At 40.4% G+C, this 17,938-nt stretch overlaps 2 protein-coding genes across 3 annotated transcripts; one reads left to right on the top strand and one right to left on the bottom strand.

Moving 5' to 3' along the window:
* Nucleotides 1-482: 482 nt before the first annotated feature.
* styk1b (serine/threonine/tyrosine kinase 1b) lies at nucleotides 483-7,488 on the top strand. The gene is made up of 10 exons (XM_041793146.1): nucleotides 483-569; nucleotides 1,411-1,466; nucleotides 1,597-1,767; nucleotides 3,122-3,454; nucleotides 3,557-3,738; nucleotides 3,861-3,935; nucleotides 6,099-6,307; nucleotides 6,461-6,501; nucleotides 6,927-7,023; nucleotides 7,134-7,488. Exons 2-10 carry the CDS (start codon nucleotides 1,412-1,414, stop codon nucleotides 7,324-7,326), a joined length of 1,356 nt encoding a protein of 451 aa, XP_041649080.1. The 5' UTR covers nucleotides 483-569; nucleotide 1,411; the 3' UTR covers nucleotides 7,327-7,488.
* Nucleotides 7,489-8,729: 1,241 nt separating this feature from the next.
* Nucleotides 8,730-17,934, bottom strand: phc1 (polyhomeotic homolog 1). 2 transcript variants are annotated; one of them, XM_041794399.1, is made up of 14 exons: nucleotides 17,782-17,934; nucleotides 16,794-16,915; nucleotides 16,549-16,659; nucleotides 15,652-15,729; nucleotides 15,410-15,556; nucleotides 15,121-15,285; nucleotides 14,259-15,005; nucleotides 13,100-13,235; nucleotides 12,809-12,987; nucleotides 11,075-11,138; nucleotides 10,902-10,989; nucleotides 10,564-10,729; nucleotides 9,551-9,782; nucleotides 8,730-9,469 (listed from the first exon to the last, which is right to left on the bottom strand). In XM_041794399.1, exons 2-14 carry the CDS (start codon nucleotides 16,908-16,910, stop codon nucleotides 9,318-9,320), a joined length of 2,382 nt encoding a protein of 793 aa, XP_041650333.1. In that variant the 5' UTR covers nucleotides 16,911-16,915; nucleotides 17,782-17,934; the 3' UTR covers nucleotides 8,730-9,317. The 2 variants fall into 2 exon arrangements, with proteins under 2 accessions (XP_041650333.1, XP_041650334.1); XM_041794400.1 differs by having other exon boundaries at nucleotides 15,664-15,729; nucleotides 17,782-17,933.
* Nucleotides 17,935-17,938: the final 4 nt, after the last annotated feature.

Genomic DNA, 17,938 nt, shown 5'->3' with positions numbered 1-17,938 from the left:
AAGATAATTGTCTGCTAAACACTCTGGGTAATGCAGAGCCTGTCGTACAAGTTCCTGAGTGGTGAAGACCAAACACGTGGAACAAAAGACTGAGAACTAAAAATGACAAGGAGCTGCAGGACCAGTTTTCCAACACAAAGAGGAGAAAGGCAGGGCCACAGCTATCCTACATATGTCGACTTAAGAGAAAAGGGAGACTGTGCTAAAGAGAGAGGCAGGGCCGGACTGTAGATTACAGCAGGTAGAAATGTGATGTATCACCTCTTTAACTAAGAAGGAGGAAGAGGTAAACAGAGGAGGCGAGGGATAAGGTGTAGGTGTGGAGGGTGGAGTCTAAGGAAACACAGAAGGTGGAACATAGGCAAATAGAGCAGAGCAGTGATCCCCTGAGCCTGAACCAATCGGCTGAGAAAAACAAGACAATGAAGATCTGAAGAGCTCAGCTGAACCCGGACTCCATATTCAACAGGGAGGATGTATAAAAAGAATCTGAGAGTGTGAAGGAGGGAAACATGAGCCTATAACCACTGGATTTTATTTGGGATAAAAGACACAACTGAAGAGCTGAGGTGAGTATTTAAATACAACATATCTTTTCAATAACAGGTCATTTTAAAGCCAGGAATATTGTAATGGCTGATGTGGACTGAGCTAATAAATCCTCTATGAACAAGTCTGGATCTTGTTAGACTGATATTTATGACATGGATTTTATTAGTTTGACTATACGAGCTGGTGCTGTTTTGCTGGTATATATCTGCCCTTTGGGTGTGTAGTACAACACCAGTGATTAAGTGTGGAAAAAATGCAGATGAACAAGTTTAGTTGCCTTGTAAGGATAACCATGTGGTATGAGATTTTCCCAGCTACACAGTAGTGTCATATCTGTTCCTATATGGTGTATTTAAAAAAGATAATGATCAAAAGTAAAATCAAAGGCCTCTCAGTTAAAATGGGCCTTTATCTATTTATATACAGTATTAGCAAGTCTTGGTTTAAATGCTCATGCAGTGTTATTTCATCCTAACGTTGACCGTTGGTTTCAGATCTGTGCTGTATAATTCAAACAATTGTTTAAGGTGTTTTCCTTTATTCCAGTTTGTTGCAGGAACAGTCTGGGTCACCTTTAAGACATGTTGGGCTCTGTTCTCAGTTACATGTTCGCTCAGACACCTCTATACTGGATATCTTGTAAAGAGTCATGTTACTATTTGTAGATCCAGCCAAAGAGACTTAATAGGTTTCAGCACAGCCACTGTCACGTGAACTGTTGTTTTTAATCACCCACGTCGATTTGTTTCTGCACCACAAGGACTGGCATTAGAGCTGTCAGCATGACGTAAATGTTGAATGAGGAAGAGGACAGTTCCTGACTGCTTCTATAATGGTATTTCTTTTTGAATCCAACAGAATGTCTTCTCTATCAGATGCAGACTCTCTCTGTAAGCATGGAGATACAATCTGTGGTAAGAGGAATTTGTTCAAACCATCAGATGATTTATCAGATGTGCATTTAAGCTGACAAATGACACACCAGATGCTTAAGTCCAGTGTACCTCAGTCATTGATGTCAAGATTGTGTGTACCTGCGTGCAGAGATCCGTGTATACGAGCAGGAAGTGATCATCGTGCCCATCCTGCTGCTGTCCAGCTTCCTGATTACACTGGTCTTCATTTTCCTGCTGCGCTTCTGTCCAGAGAGAGTCGATCGGATCCGTCCGCAGGCAAAAAAGTTGACCAACAGGAGGGTGCTGCATGGAATTGATGGTAAGACTGAGGAAGACAAAAATGTCCGAATCGTGATTAAACCATCCACATAGAGGATTTATGAGTGTCAACAGACAACCAGGAAGTCCAGTGAATTTATTTTACTTGGATTTTTTTGTTATCCCTCAAAGGTTTCGTTGATAACTATTTGGATCTTAGGCTTGGTTTGCTGAGCTTTCTGTATATTATTTGCTATATTTGTTTGACACTTCCACCTCTATCCACTGTCCTCCTTTCTAAAATAAAAGGCATAAAAACCCCTCAGCTTTTAAAGGAACACATTGAATTTATCAAATAGACACAAGTGTCTTCTATGTGTGTGTTGTATAAAGAAACAAAAGTTTTCCACTTTTCGGAGAAAATTTAAAGAATAGTTTCACGTGTGCTGCCATTTTTGTGCAATCCACATCTGTTGGACAGTACTCACCTCAGTCTACATTACAGGCACTTCTTCCTTATTGTCCTCTTTGCTAAACTGCACTTGGTTTTAGGATTGAAAAGGTTTTAGAATGACACTAACCTGGCAACCACTTATAGACAGCGTTTGGGAAAGGGCAGAGCCTTTGAAAAAACTCGAAGGATGATTGGATGAACGTTCTGTCTGTCACATATTTACGGGCCAATCAGAGCAACAAAACACGTGACGTAGCCACTGTCATGCTGCGCCCCTCCATAAAGCTGCATAACGCAAACCATGGCGACTGTAGACATTCCAAAAGATGAGTGAAGAAGAACAATGCAACCAGACAACATCACTACCCAAAATGCACTGCACAAAAATGGGAACTATTTCTAAGATTTTCTCCAAAATGAGCGCTGGTTGGGTTCAGATGGTAGAGCAGGCACCCATACGCAGAGGATACAGTCCTCAGCGCACACGTTTCCTGTCTCTCTTCAGTTGAATGGAGGCAAATAAAACCTGCCAGGGATGTCAAGTAGATAAATAGATTGATGCCTTAAGAAGAAACAATATTATAGAATTATATAATGAAAGGCTGATTCTCGGTGAGCTTGCCAGATGTCTAGTCACCCCAGTCTTCCTTCAGGGTTTAGCTGTTCTACAAAATCTTTCCAAAGTAACTTTTTGTTGTCATGTTAGCTATAACATTTTAATCAACTGATTTGAACACAAATACCTGATAATAGACTCTAAAAGTGCTTTTCATTTATATACACAGCTTACTAAAAGAAAAGTAGTCTTCATTTGAGCCAAATTTACCATAAAACTTTGCTCCATGTTTCTACCCATCAACCAGTTCCAGTCCTAGTTAACCTTCTCTCATGTAAATACCCTCATAAATCTCTCCAGTAACACTTATTAATCTCTATGTCTTCCTCTCTCTTTGGCCCACAGCTCCACCTGGTATCAATGTCCTGGAACATGAAAGCATCGCTCTGGATGTACCCAGTTCCTACTCCACCTTTAACCCCCCACACACTTACCCCTCCAAAAACTTCTCCACTCCTGTGGTTGCATCCATAACACGACCCAGCCCCCCTCAGCAGACCTTCCAGCCCAGTTTTACTCCTGTCGTCCAGCCCAGAGAGCTGCCTCGTCAGAGGCTGCCAGAGTCCTTTAACCTGGTCTCCCCTCTGCCTGCTGCCTTCTCCCTGCGCTCTGACTCCTCTGTGTCCCTCTACAGGGCTCGCATGGAGAACAGGAACGTGGTGCTGCGAGTCCTGAATGGTGAGAAAGTTCAATTTGAAGGACGATAGTTGATTAAAGCTCTTCAGTGTGTCTTCTGATCTACTTTTCCTATCTTATTTTGTCTTGTACTTGCTGCTATAGACTCTGCTGATGCCACAGAAAGGCATAACTTCCTGGGCTTTGCATCCTTCTTGGCCCAGCTGGGACCTCATCCCTTCTTACCAGAGCTTCTTGGTGTGGTCTCACTTCGAGCTCCCCTGGTTACAGTAGTAGAAGAGCTGGAGAACAGAGACCTGCTCAGCTACCTGTGGCGATGCAGACAGGTATAATTTATGATAGTCAGACATAAAATCATCCATGTAAAGCAGAAAAAAGCATGCATTAGGGTCAAAAGAATAATTGTGTTATCATCACAATGGTGCATTAATTTGTGTTTTTTTCATAGGAGAATGTGAATCCACCATGTGAGATGACAGACAGAAAAATATTCACTATGGCCAAACAGGTGGCCTCAGCTCTGGTTAGTATGCTGATTAAGATGTCCTCATCTTTGTGGACAATGTTTTGCTTGATTTTCTGTTTATAGTTTCCCTCCATCATACTCAATCTGACACCAAAATACTTAGCACAGCATAAAATCAAATATTCTATCATGTTCATGAGCCATTTTCTTATTAATTTTGGTTTGTTTACAGCTGTGCTAGCAACTCTAGTTGCTGTTCTCTGCCGAAGTAGCAGCATGCTAACATCCAAATGCATCAATCTCACTCTGCTCACATGCTAACCTGGAGCCACAATGGTGCCTTCACACCACTCTTATGATACCATTGACATCGGAAGTCAAGTTTTACTGAACACTTCAAATTCATGACTTCACCAGATCCATTTAAGGCAGTGTGAGAATTCCAGTGTAGCTTCATAACGTTAGCTAGTCAGCAGTTCATACAAAAAAGACTGAAGCTGATAGAAATGTCATCATTTCTTTGTTTTCTTTGGTGATAAATTTAAAGGTAAACCAGAGATAGGAATATGTACATTTACTGGCTAAATATCCTGAAAGTCACCAAGATACTACAAAACTACAAAAATGAAACTTCAAGCAAGATCAAAATGGTGGAAAAAACAAAAGATCTAATAATAGCACACCTATTTTCTGTTTTTTTTTTTTTTGCCATTATTAACAGACAGGAATGTACTGGAATGACACTGAAAAGAGTTACAGGTTGGACTTGAACCCAGGCTGACCACATACATGGGCATTGGCCTAACCCCCAGTCCACCTGAGCCACATAAATAACTATTTTAACGAATAATTTGACTATTCTGCTGACCACAAATGAGACTGCTTTGCTACCTTTGAACAAACTCCATATACTCTAAATCGTTGGTTCTCAACTGGTAGGTTGAAACCAAAAGTGAGACGAGGAGCTGTTTTCTGTGGGTCGTGAATGTGTGCCTGGAAAAACAGTAGCAAAAAAGTCTACAAAGCCCGGATGCCCTAGGAGAACAGAGAGGTGTCTAACTGCAGACTGTAGCTCTCAGATACCCCCTCTTGGAAATACGCACTATAACTTTCAAAAAAATCAGATGAAACTTTTGGTTAGAATAAGGGTGAGAATACCAAAAATTAAAAACCTGACAGGTAAAAACCTGATTACTAAACTTTTAAGAATGCTGAGTAAACAGTTTCAAGCTCTCCATGAAAACATTCTAACGTAGCAAATGAAGCTTATGTAGCTACATAAAGCAGCCATGTAACTGACGTGGCTAAAGCTAGATGGATGGATGACGTGAGGCTGCAGATTTCTAACCACCACCTGGATGACCGTTTGCTGCTACAGAGGAGACTGCCAAACATAATTTCATTGTGTTTTTACAATGCAATGACAATAAACAAACATCTATCTATCTATCTATCTATCTATCGCTCATGGATATCTATATGAACAAAGTTACAAAGCCAACATTAGGGATGTGAGCTATGTAGCTGTGTTATCTATGTAGCTTATCTGGTTACGTTAGCCTTAGTTACTTTGCTAAATCTAACCTAGCCACATTGGCTTATGACGTAATGTTAACTATGTAGCTAGCATATCAATGTTAGCTTTAGCTAAAGATAAAGTGAGCTACTGTTCGTGTATCTCCACCTTAAAGAGGTCTGTACATAATCTAATCCTAGACCTGTTAACTTTTTCACTGTTTTATTCAAGAAAAGTTGCTTAGTTGAGTTAAAAAAAAAAAAAAGGCAAATAATGGCTCTTATTTTCTGACACAGACAGCATGAGTAAATTTTGGTTGTTTTCTTGAGATCTTAAATTTTTTTGTGTGTCAACAAAACTGGTTTTCCCTGATTCCACAACATCCCCTAAAATGTACTCTTTATCACGGCTAAATGGAGTAAAATAATACATGGATGCATGTTCTAATAGTTTTTGTAATGATGACCTTTGTAAAAGTGTAAGGTCTACAGTTCATTTTTCATTAAATATATTTGAGTGGTTAGAAATGTTTGTAACTGCTCCATATCACTGGATGTGTCCCATCATTAAGGATGCACTGTCTTTAATAATACTTGAAAAATAATCTACAGATTTATTTCTTGTTGGTGTACTCTGAACTGAAAATAACTGCACAGGGCCATGTGTGCAAACCTGCAATGAAACTTGTCTTTTTGCCCATGTAGGAGTTCCTTCACAGCAAAGACCTTCTTCACGGGAACATTCGCGCCCGCAGTGTTTTGGTCAGTAAAGAGTGCACGGCCAAGCTTTGGGGTCTGCATGGGGTCTACACAAGAAAAGATCAGGGAACCACTCAGAAAGACGATCCCAGCATGAAGAAATGGCAGGCACCGGAGCTGTTGGCCCGGAGACCTGCCAGTCAGAGCAGCGATGTGTGAGTTTTACTGTTTACTTCTCTGTTATAGCATTAGTGCAACTCTTAATACACAGATTGTGAAGATCTGATCTGTGATACACAGATTCATGTTATTCTGAGGGTATAGTATTGAGGACTAACCATCACCCTCATCTGTGTGTCTCTCTCTAGCTGGTCTTTTGGAATCTTACTTTATGAAATGGCAACACTGGGTAAGTTGAAGTTGGCCTCATAAAACCCTTCAAATGTACTTTACTAGGTGGCTTTAAGTCTATAAGAATGAGCCTAAAAATGATTTCCAAAATTTCCATTATAATTTACTATGAACCAGTTTAATTCAATGTCATTGGCTGGTAGTGCACACCTTAAAAAGCAATTTAAGATAAAATAGCAATGCTGGTTTATTGGGACGTTTGTAGTTTTGTGATGCAGCTGCAGCTTAACAATATTTTTTTAAGTGGGTGTGGCCAAAAATCAAACATGTTTATCTGGCTGTTTTATCAAGATAAATCCTTTCTTTTCAACTATAGTTGAACATATGTGCAGTCTAAAATAAACCTACATTGCCATTTAAACTGCATATACCATACCTTGATAGAGGGATTAGCTATGCATTCAAATACTTTTCTGTCTCTAGGTGAAGCTCCTTTTGCAGAAGTCTCCGTAAATGAACTCCTGCAGTTTCATCAAAGAGGAAAAAGTCTGAAAAAACCTCCAAACTGTTCGAACACATTGTAAGTTTTGCTACATGCTTCACACAACACACCGAGCAAATCCAGCACGAGTCATAGCCCATCTGGAAAAGTGCATGCTTTAAAGCGGACTTTCCCTTATTTTTTCTCAGACACTCCATCATTAAGAGCTGCTGCCAGTGGAAGGATCAGGATCGACCTTCTCTGGCCGAGGTGAGCCGCAAACTGCTGTCAGGAGAGAAGGGTGCGTCCGATAAAGTCCTGAAGGGGTCGGGGCCAGTTAACATAGAGCAGTACCTGCAGGAAGCCGGATATGGAGAAACTAACAGCTACACTGTTTTCTGATCCCTGCCAGTAGCAACAAATTAAAATATAAATTGCACTATTTTCACTGACAACCCAATAGGGCACTTTGACATAATCAGTATCTTTCAGGTGCAATAAGTGCTTCAGGCACTGAAAATATTCTTGATGTTTGTCATATAATCTGTTTCAGTTTCACCTAAGAACAACTCATTCCTTCATCAATTCTTTAATATTTGAGGGTCAGTTAAGAAGAAATGATAAGATATGTAAACTTGACGAATTTACAATTGCTGCATCCTGAACTTGTAGCCAATACTGTCAATATATGATGGTTTACAGCCTTATGCCAATATATGTCAAGATATAATGTATATATTTCACAGAAAGCCTAAGCAACTATGCATTCATGCATTTTTAAAACATTTTGCTGTGATTAATTTCTGTTTTTTTTTTTTTTAATCTCAGCTTAGTTTTTCATATCTCAACATAACAAAGCTGGTTTCCTTGTGATGACAGGATCAAGCTGAATTCACACAAAACAACTTGAACCTTGAGTCCATTTACAGTGCTTAACAAATTTATTAGACCACCACCCAAAGTAAGGTTTATGCCACAGCTGCCCTAAATTAACAGCATTGGTAATGACCAAAATCATTTTTTATATTTCTGCAATGGTTAATACACCAATATGTAGAAGCTCTTTAACCAAAATTGTATTTTTAATGCAAAAAGATAATTATTATTGTTATCCATGAATTTTCAAATTTACGGATTTACAAAAAAACTGAAAAAATAGTAAAGCAATAATTATTTCTTGATTAATATGTCAAATTATAGTTATTTATTTGCATTCCTGAACAGAAAAATGAGTTTTAGTGGTTGAATGTTATGTTTGATTAACTTCTGACTTCTCAGAGAAGCCCTGTGAGCCAGCTCAAATTTGGGTGAATTCAGTTTGAAATCCCTCATTCCTATTCAAAATGGTAAAACATGGAGAGCTCACTGAAAATGAAAGAGTCCGCATTAAAGCACTTCATGATGCTGGATGGTCTTTGAGACAATTATGACAGGTGGTCTAATAAATTTGTTAAGCACTGTATGTTTTTACAGATTTGAGGATATGAACTAATAAGTTAATCTCAACAAGGAAATTACTCTTTTTAGGGAAACTCAGAAAATAAAATGTATGAATGCAAATCTGCTTAGGGTTTCTGTAGTTTTTACCACTTTTGTATGATTCTAAATAAGCAGGCTTTTGGAAATGAAGGGCACACATCTGAATGTAAGCTGTATTAACTGTCTAATCTTTGAGCTCAGTTTATATTGGCAAAATTCTCTGAGAGAAAAATCAGTTAAAATTGATTACAAAAATGTGAATAAAAATATCACAAATCGACCACTGATTCCTCTTTTCCATCTGACACACAAGCAAGCACTGTTCCTTTAACAGGTACCTTTTTATTGGTAGTACTGCATACATACAGAGCACTTCCTCTTGGCCCTTAAAAGAGCAAACCCTTTGAAATACCTATTTTCAGGTAGTCAGGTTGGTTAAAGCTACTAAAACTATATCTTATCCATGAAAAAATAACTTTGATTGTAGTACAAAATGGAAAGGGTACAAAACTAAACCTTTAACGACTGGCAAAAGGATCTAAATTAGACACTAGGCTTTATGTGATTGGAGCCTGGATTGAACATCTACAGTAAAAGAACTGCTAAAAGACTGAAACATATCAAAGTTAAAGCACCATTTGAAATCCAGCAAGAAGGCAACTTTTTTTTTTATCCCAGCAAGTGAGCTGTCCTAGTCAGGACACCTAGCACCCTTTACTGCACACTTGCAGGTTTGCACAGTTTCACAGGAGTATATATGAAAAAATTCTCTACTCACATTAACAGATAAAAAGACTAACAAACACTACTGACATGGATACGAACAGAAAACGTATACATACAACATGTTTTTGCACATTCAATGTCCATAAAGTAAACTCATCTCAGTCTTTAAAACATCCTGCCCTCTTTCATCACTCACGCAGCGAGTTGATGGAGGCACAGATCTTTAGAGCGGGACCAAGCTTGATATTCATGGTGGAGATGAGATGATCCTCTCGCAGGAGCAGCAGAGCCTGCCCGTCTATTTCCTGCGACAAGAACTGAGCAGCCAGCTCTTCACAGCCTAGATGAAACCAGACAGAATAATACAATTAAAACACATTTTAAAAGGGTGTTAAACTGTTCTCCTTGACTGAACACTGACCTTGAAGTGAAGAGATAAACCTGCACACTTCTTCCACACTCCAATGAGCAGGAGTTGTTGAGAGGAAGTTAGCACCCTCTAGTGGAGCTGGACTCTCAGAGGGAGGAGCGCTGTGTCCATCTCTTGAGCAGGAGTGTGATGAGCTTGGGGACAGTGAAGGAGACTCATCTTCTTCCTCATCTTCTTCTCCATCAGTGGACACATCATCCGAGCGGCTGGACTCAGAGTGGCACTGCACCAACAGAAGAACATATTTAAAAGAAAGTATTCACAAAGACTCTAGAAATTAGGTGCATTTGTTGATAGAGCTAACAAATAAATAAAAAAGGTATAAAGTGGGTATTCAGAACTTTTTTCTTTTATTTATAAGCATTTTTTGGGCTTTGTGCCTTTATTCCAACAGGATAGGACAGTGGATAGAGTCAGAAACAGGGGAGAGAGAGAGAGAGAGAGAAGGGAATGATGTATGGAAAAGTAGCCAAAGGCCAAACTGGAACCCAAATACATAGGGCAGGGATATAATGGCTTCATGGCTGCCACACATTCAAGCATCAGTCTGATGAGCCAGCTATTCAAATCCTTAAAATCCTGTAGGGTCCTAAATATTCATTCACACACGACTGTCCCTTGGCAGCCAATGTCAAGTTCAACAGCATTTCTTTTGACCGTGCCTTTCCCCCCTGGTGATACGCCTGGAGACCACCGGCATTTTTTGAGCCCATGGAACACAAACAGCATGACCAGGGGCTCGTGGCAACCCTACTACCACCCGGACGCTCTTAACAAGCTGCTCTGTTACAGTTTCAACAGCAGCTGACCATCATTGCAGGCTGATGAATAAAAATATATGCAATGTTTTTAACCGACCAGTAATTCTGGTAGAAACTATTACATCATTCAGCCAACTAAATGAGCATGTAACTGAAAGGAACATGTGAGCCTTTTCAGGACTTGTAGACAATTACCAAAGTACAGAATGTAATCAGTTTCAACCCTTTAACCTCAAAACTTACCTTTACAGGTAGATGCCTGCTTGACATCTTATTGCAGGTAACAGCTGAGCCTCCCCTGCGAGAGTGGCCCCTTCTCCGTGCAGCGCTGTCAGCTGAAGGTGGTGTGACCCCTGCACCACTTCTCCCTCTGCTCGTCCTATAATGTTGACTGCAGCTCACATTATACCTGAGGATCCAGGAGCAAAGTAAGAGCTATACTTATGTCTAGTCACAGTATGTAGAATATTTACTGTAGATATTCCCTTACTGAGTGTGGTACCCAGAGCTCGATGTAGCAGCAGTGTTTTTTTGGTTTGAAAGAATGTGCTTTGAATGCAAAAACTTCAAGTTAATCTTACCTCTTAGCACAAGTGTTTGAACAGAACCTCTTTGATCCTTTGAACTGGCTGGCTGGGGCGAGGCTTGAACAGTACTCACACTTCAACACTGAAAAGGAAATGATAAAACCATGTCAGAAATGTGGAAAAGACTGAACATTTTTGTTAAATATGGAAGAGATTCCAGCACTTACATGGGGTACCATTCTCTGAGCGGCCAACCAGGGCAAAATCTCTGTCTTTGAGGAGTCCAGCAACCTGTCATATCAAACACAAGCCTGCGGTGAGAAATGTTTACACATATAAACATAAAAGCCAAGCGTCATTCAAATTAACTGTAAAATAAGTTTCAACACTGTGCAGGTGCAGCCTATTTCTGGGGTCTCCCAGAGGAAGAATGTATAAACTTGCTTTGTGAACATTTCTATTGTGTTCAGCAAAGTCCATAATGTGCAGCTTCTATGCAGCTATGTAGTCTTATACAGCCCAATCTGTTCTTACCACAAGGAGTTTGTACTCCTAAACTTGCTAAGCATATGGCTAGGCCAGGCAGATCCATCTTGCAAAGCTTTCCAGCTAATATGTTTGCACCCTGTTTTAGAGGGGACAGAACAATCAGCATCTTTTGAGGAAAAGAGTGTTTTAGTTTTACTGCAAGCTGGTAAACAATGGCTGCTGGTTGAATTGACAAGTTAAGATGTAGCTATAGTGGCAGTTTTTTTTTTAAATCAGAACTGGTTGCGTTTTACATTTAAAGAACCACATTGAAAGCTTTTCAGGGTAGGAAAGATGTTTTTGCTCTTCTCCTGACCAGAGTCATCATAAGTTTGATTCACAAGCTGGCTCCACTGATAGTGAACAACCACAGCAGCAGCTTGTTGCTCTGATTTGCCTGTAATAAATGTGACAGAATTTTCATCCAACCACCCTTCAAGATTCTGCTCTTCCAAAACACAGGCAATGGGTGAATGCCCAGGTGGATGTGACTCTCCTGTACTTTTCAATAGAATCCAGTCTTGCTGCCTGCAACCATCTCTGGAAAAAACTTGTCTCCTTTTGACAAGCTACAGACCAAGAAACACTATTGATGCCCTCCACATTTTTGTTTTTGTGTGTTTGACATAATGACAGTTCGGTGCAGCCTGGAAAAGCCTGTCTACATTGAGGAGTTACAATCAAAGAATATAATGTGATGGAAACACGAGTTCCTGGTAAAAAAAAATAAAACAAGTAATCAGCCTAATCTAGCCAGTGCAACATGTGGAAAACACCCTTATCTGCCTAGAGTCCCACTACCCACCTAGGTAAGTCACTCGTTTTTAACTGAGGAAACTTTTCAATCAAACCAGCACTCCAAAAGGTTTATTTATTTAACAGTGTATCACCATTTTCTTTAATATGTGATAATGACCCTAATAAAAGCGAAAAGCTGTGAAAAAAGAGAAAAAGGTCTGCATTGCTATCTTTCCCAACATGCTTTGTGCAGCAGAGTGGCTGCTTGCAATACCTAATGATTGGGGATAAGTTTTCAATTTCATCAGACGTGCTGTAGGTGATAGTGAGTGTATATTCACCGTAAGATTTCCTTTCTCAGCTTTTGATAGAGGTTTATGAACTGCACTGGTTTATAGAAAAGAAAGAAACCAGCTTTAAGGGTGGAAACGGTTTTGTAAGTGCATCTTATGCCTGATGGATTCACACTGCAGGTCAAAGAAATCTGATCTTTGGGTCAGGTTTAGGGCACTTTGATATGTGAATTAAGTGAAATGAATGGAGGAGTCTAATACAGGCCACTGACAAACAAAAAAAACCCTCATAATTGTACAAAAAAAGTCTGAATTGAGCATTTAGGCTTGCAGTGTGAATCAAGCCATAAACACTGAATTTCAGGGTTAAATGTTTATGTTATTATTGCAAGCCTCACTTACAGGGAAGGGCTCAGCTCCCTCCTGGATGACAAAGCCTTCAATGAGGTGTGTGAGAACTTGAGGTTTGACCACCGCATGAGGAAGTGGTGCTCTGTCCTTGTCCCCGTGCCCGCCTCTTAACAAAGGCAGAGGCAGGGACAGGGTGGGAGGAGATGTGAAGGCAACTGCTGCAGGAGGAGCTAGCAAGGATGGGACCAAGGGAAACATTGAGAATCGAACAGGACTTCAATACAATTTCAAGTACTTATTTAAGTAACTTATAAATGACTTTGACAGAGCAGTCTGACATACCGGAGTCCTTCGTTGGGGCAGGAGATAAAGGAGGAGCGCAGTCTTTCATAGGTGCAGCGTCTGAGGATTCAGTTGCCATCTCATTTGAAGCATCACAGTCAGATTTTCTTTTCAGAGAGCCAATGGCAGGCTTTATCTAATTATGTGTGGGGTATAAGATAGACAACATTGTTACAATTCCTAGTAGTAGTATGGGAGGTTGTCAGGCCTCTCTCCTATGGAGTCATCTACCAGTCAGGGTCAAATGAGCAGAAACCCTTTCTACTTTTAAGCGTCAGCGTAAAACTTTCCTTTTTGATACAGCTTTGTTATAGGATAGCTCAAGCTTGGATCAGCTTGAAAGCAGCTGCAGCTGAGTTATTCTCCAATAGGCTTAGACTGCCAGGAGACCTGTCTCTTCCCCTCTTGGTCTACAAATGTATCATAAAATTGCAGATCATTTACTTAGATCTTCATGTAACACTTAAGTTTTATACTAAACTCCCCATTCCATTTAAATGCACCCAATGACCTAACAGGGGAGAAAAGCAGTTAAAAAGTTGCTGCAAACCCCTACCTTTGTGGTCTGTGTTATGTATTCCATCACATTTGTGCAGCCTAGAAGTCGCTTGAAATATACAATGAATGGAGTGAATTTTCAATCACGTTAGATATTGTAAAGTGTACATGGAGTAATGGTGCTGTGGACTCAGCACTTAATACTGGTATATTGTATATCACTGGTATAGCAGTATAGGACACAGCCAACCTTTTAGATTAAAAAAAAGAAGAGATATTAAGAGGCAGCTTACACATAAGATTTTACTGTGCTTTTACCTCAAAGACTGGAATTGTAGCCATTTTGTTTGAGGTTTTCTCAGTTTGTCACTTTCCATTTCTCTTTTTGCAAGGCAAGCTGATTCGCAGCAGATTTCAACATGAATCTGCTTCTGTTCAAGTGTTTTTCCCCTTGCAACTGCTACTTTGCTAAATGCTACAACATGCTTTGCTCATGGTGTATTAAAGTTAGATCTTTCTAAATAATAGGACAAAGAGTATTTATCTTAAAGTGTCACTCAAACTAATTTGCTGTAATTGGTGCTATCAGAATAAAGATTATTAATTGGAAATACATATTTTTTATGGTAGCACTTAAACAAAGAAGTCTCAGCAATCTTACCATAACACTGTTGTTAACTGTGTTTATGTTCCCTCCAGCCGCACCCTCCTGAGCAGAGATGCTTCGTGCTTGTGCCAGAGCCACAACCTGTGCGCTCCCTGCTAAGCCCTGCCTCGCTCCCACAAGCTGCACTGGGATGTGGGGAGTGTTGTGCCCCCCAGCTGTGATCTGGCTGTTGCTCGGTGGTGCTGGGAGAATGGGAGGAGGGTGACGAGGAGGGAGCTGCACAGGTAGGCGGTGTCCCTGAGCTGTCTTGGGCTGGATTGGTACAGGGCCTTTGTCTGTGGTAGGGCTGGCTTGTTGCAGCGGCTGGACCACCAGAGTCTGTGTGTTTACGCTGGCTTTAGGGGTCACCGAGCCGATTGGGTAGCCCTGGGTGGAAGTGGGAACATTGGAGGTGGGCACCAGTATCACTGGAGCAGCAGAGGAGGACAGGAGGAGCTGGGAAAGAGGGAGTGCTTGATTGGCATTGGAGGAAGGAGCTACAGATGCAGCAGAAGTAACAGAAATGGCAGCTTGGTTTCCAGTCTTTACAGTCATAGTGTTAGCGTTGGATTGCTGATTGAAGTTGCCTTTGGACATTTGCTGTTGCTGTTGTGGTTGTACTTGCTGCTGCTGACCTGTCTGAGCAAAAGCCTGTTGCTGCTGACCAAGAGGAAAGCTGGCGACATCTTTCTGTTCTGGATGTTCTGACTTGACAGCAATAGCTCTTGGAGAAGAGGTGCAGTGTAGGGCCAGATTCTGTACCTTTAGAGAGGAGTTATGAAACATGTTACATACAAGGGGAGGTGGAGTGGAGTAGCGCTGCATTACTTTATGTAGCTCAAACTTAATATAACAGGTAAGGTAATGGCTCTCAAACCTGGTCATTGTCAGACTGATTACTGGTGTTGGTAGCAGTCATTTCATGTTGTTGTTGCTGCTGTTGGGGCTGTGTTTGGGCGACAGTTGCAACAGTAGCAGTTGCTGTACCACCTTGCATAAATATGAGCTGAGAGGCGAGAGGAGCCCTGAGAGAGCGGTTTACCTATGAGCCAAACAAGAGTGATGATTAAGTAAATATCGATATCAATGTGCACAAAAAATACTTGACCATAAATGGCAACTTTTTAAATACAGTTGAGGTTAAGTGTGCACTTTTTAATACTCACCCTAAGATACATCTGCCCTTGTCCTGCAGAGTTTCCACCAAGCAACACCGACTGGTTAAGAGCAGCCGTTGTTGCTGCAGAGGTTGCTGGGCCATGGGGACGAGGACTGGTCATGGTTCCTCCTGCAGATGTAGTGCTAAGGTTGACCTGGCAGGGAAAGGCAGAAAAAGTCAAAATTTTCATTCAACTTATCAACTGGTTTAAAAACTAGCGGTGCAATGCGTATCTATAAAAGTGATTACCATAAAACTTACAGTGGTGGTCGCCTGGGACATGCTGTTACTTGGGGTGTTGGATTGTCGACTAGCTGCAAGGGTGGCCTGGTTTAAAAAAAAGTCAAGAGAAATTATCAATCACCACTGGAATAATTAAACAAAATAGACATTGACAAAAGAACGGTGCATCCAGGACCACAGGGAAAATTAAATCCATATTAAAAGACTAAAGCCAGGTGTACACTGTGTAATGTTCAGACGATTCAGATTAAATTTTTAGTTGCAGGACTCACTTGGAAGTCAGGCCAACTTTCAGCCTAATCATGCAAAATTTGTCAAGCAGTGTAAAAGGGGAAGCAACAGCCACCCAAGGCTCAAGTAGCTACTCCCCAACAAATGGATTTCTGGCATGTCAAGTATTTTGGCCAAAAAACTGCTCGCACTTGAACAGTAAGAACCACAAAGAATCCCCAAATTTGGACCTTTCTTGGCAAACTGTCAGACAGCCTCATAAATCATCATGATAACAATAATGATAATGAGTCTTCTCTATAATAGAAGAAATAAATTAGCTCGATGCAGCCTTTTACCATATCATGCTAGGGGTGCTAACATTAGCATAATCTGTGAAAGTATCAAACTCTGCAAAAGCTTCCCCACAAAGCTGCTTTTGCCAAACCAGAACACAGGCAGGATGAGCAACATCAGATCTGGCAGAGTTCATGTGATTAAAATAAAATATTGTTAAAATAAATGCAGAAAACTAAGTTAAAAATGAAAACTTCAAAAGCTACAAACTTTAAGATCTCATAGTCTTGTATTAAGGCCTTTGTAAAAGCATTCAATTTCACTGAATTGATTTATCAATTTTAAATTCTTTCTGAGACCCCGTGGTCACCCTGTAATTCTGGACTTATATGTTACCTGTTGCACAGCAGCTAAGTTGTGGAGTTGAGCATTGCTGATCTGTTGCTGCAGCATTAGCTGCTGAAAGTACTGAGCGGCATTGGGCTGTCTTTGAAGTGCTTGAAGAGCCTAAAGAAACAAACCAGCACAGATGAAACCCAAACACACAATTATCAATGCATTAAGTTTGAGACTAAAGACAAAAAACTTTGAATGGGACAATAAATTCAAGATTTCAAAGACAAAGATATTTTTTAAAATACCTGTACAGCTTGTCTTTCATACAGAGACATGTGGGCTATTTGGGGCGTGCGGGTGTTCCCACTTGTTTGAGGATTTCCATTGTTGGTGCTGGGGTTCTGGTCTTCCCCTGCTTCCATGTTTTCTGTCAAAAGCAAAAAGCCACACAATAAAGTAACTATGACACTTATGTCATATTTATTGTAAAACATCTAAATGGTAAATATAGTGCTATGAGGGGTAGCCAAATATGAAACAAAGGACATGTCATTTGGGCCACACAGGTAAAAAAAAAAAAAAAAAAAAAAAATTAAGATGTGAAGAAATCACATGAAAACTAAAATCAACATTAGCTACAAAAACAGCATTACAATCAAACTGCTGCAAGATGCATGCATCAAATTATAAATGTCCAATGGACTGAATAACAGTGTGATTTCCAGGTTAAAACTGACGAAGTCAGCCCTGTCTGTCCAGTGCTCGGACTGTTAAAACATGGGTACAGAGGGTTGTTCGTACCAGGCGCCATAAATCAAGTTTGACTTACACCATCTGGCGTTAACTTTATCTGAACACGAGCTTTGCGTTTTCTCACTATGCAAATTATCACCAAAATGAGGATTTAGTTTTCATTTGCAGCCCAGCTGTCAACATGATAGATGAAAGCGAGAGTGGGAACAACATGGAGGAATCCCATAAAGCACTGAGTAAGAAAAAGGCTAGCAGAAGCTAACTACAATAGACTTTGCTAGTTAGCCTATCTTTACCTAACAAAGTCAAGAACCGATTAGAACTGATTTGTTTTTTTTGTCTAACTTAAAAAATACATAAACATGAAATACAAGTGGAATAAGCCGCATTATTAAAGTAAAACTAAGGTTACGTGTTACTTATAGAAAATAATCCATCGTTAAACACAGACAGGCTAACTCAATAGCATTTCTACAAGAAAGCTAGCAACAAGCTGGCTAACACCTTTCTCGGTGTTGCTCGGTGTGCTTATGTGTTTACCTGTCGTTGAGGATTGTATCTTTTTCGCTGTGCAAAGCGGTCAGTTTGATGATACGATGTGTTAATTTTTCATGCAAGAAATGGTAAAACCCCTTTCAGGGTTTGCCTCCAACAGAACCCCCGCCCCTTCGGAGTCGATGTTCTTCTTCGTCGTTCT

Source organism: Cheilinus undulatus, linkage group 8, assembly GCF_018320785.1.
Source record: "Cheilinus undulatus linkage group 8, ASM1832078v1, whole genome shotgun sequence".
NCBI lineage: Eukaryota > Metazoa > Chordata > Actinopteri > Labriformes > Labridae > Cheilinus > Cheilinus undulatus.
This window is presented reverse-complemented; position numbering and strand designations above follow the sequence as displayed.

Coding starts and splice junctions, on each gene's coding strand:
- styk1b (XM_041793146.1), top strand. CDS start 1,412: ATGTCTTCTCTATCAGATGCAGACTCTCTCTGTAAGCATGGAGATACA. Junction 1,467..1,596: donor GCATGGAGATACAATCTGTG/GTAAGAGGAATT, acceptor ACCTGCGTGCAG/AGATCCGTGTATACGAGCAG. Junction 6,308..6,460: donor GCCAGTCAGAGCAGCGATGT/GTGAGTTTTACT, acceptor GTCTCTCTCTAG/CTGGTCTTTTGGAATCTTAC.
- phc1 (XM_041794399.1), bottom strand. CDS start 16,910: ATGGAAGCAGGGGAAGACCAGAACCCCAGCACCAACAATGGAAATCCT. Junction 12,988..13,099: donor TGCCCCAACGAAGGACTCCG/GTATGTCAGACT, acceptor CATCCTTGCTAG/CTCCTCCTGCAGCAGTTGCC. Junction 11,139..12,808: donor AGGGAGCTGAGCCCTTCCCT/GTAAGTGAGGCT, acceptor TTGATATGACAG/GTTGCTGGACTCCTCAAAGA.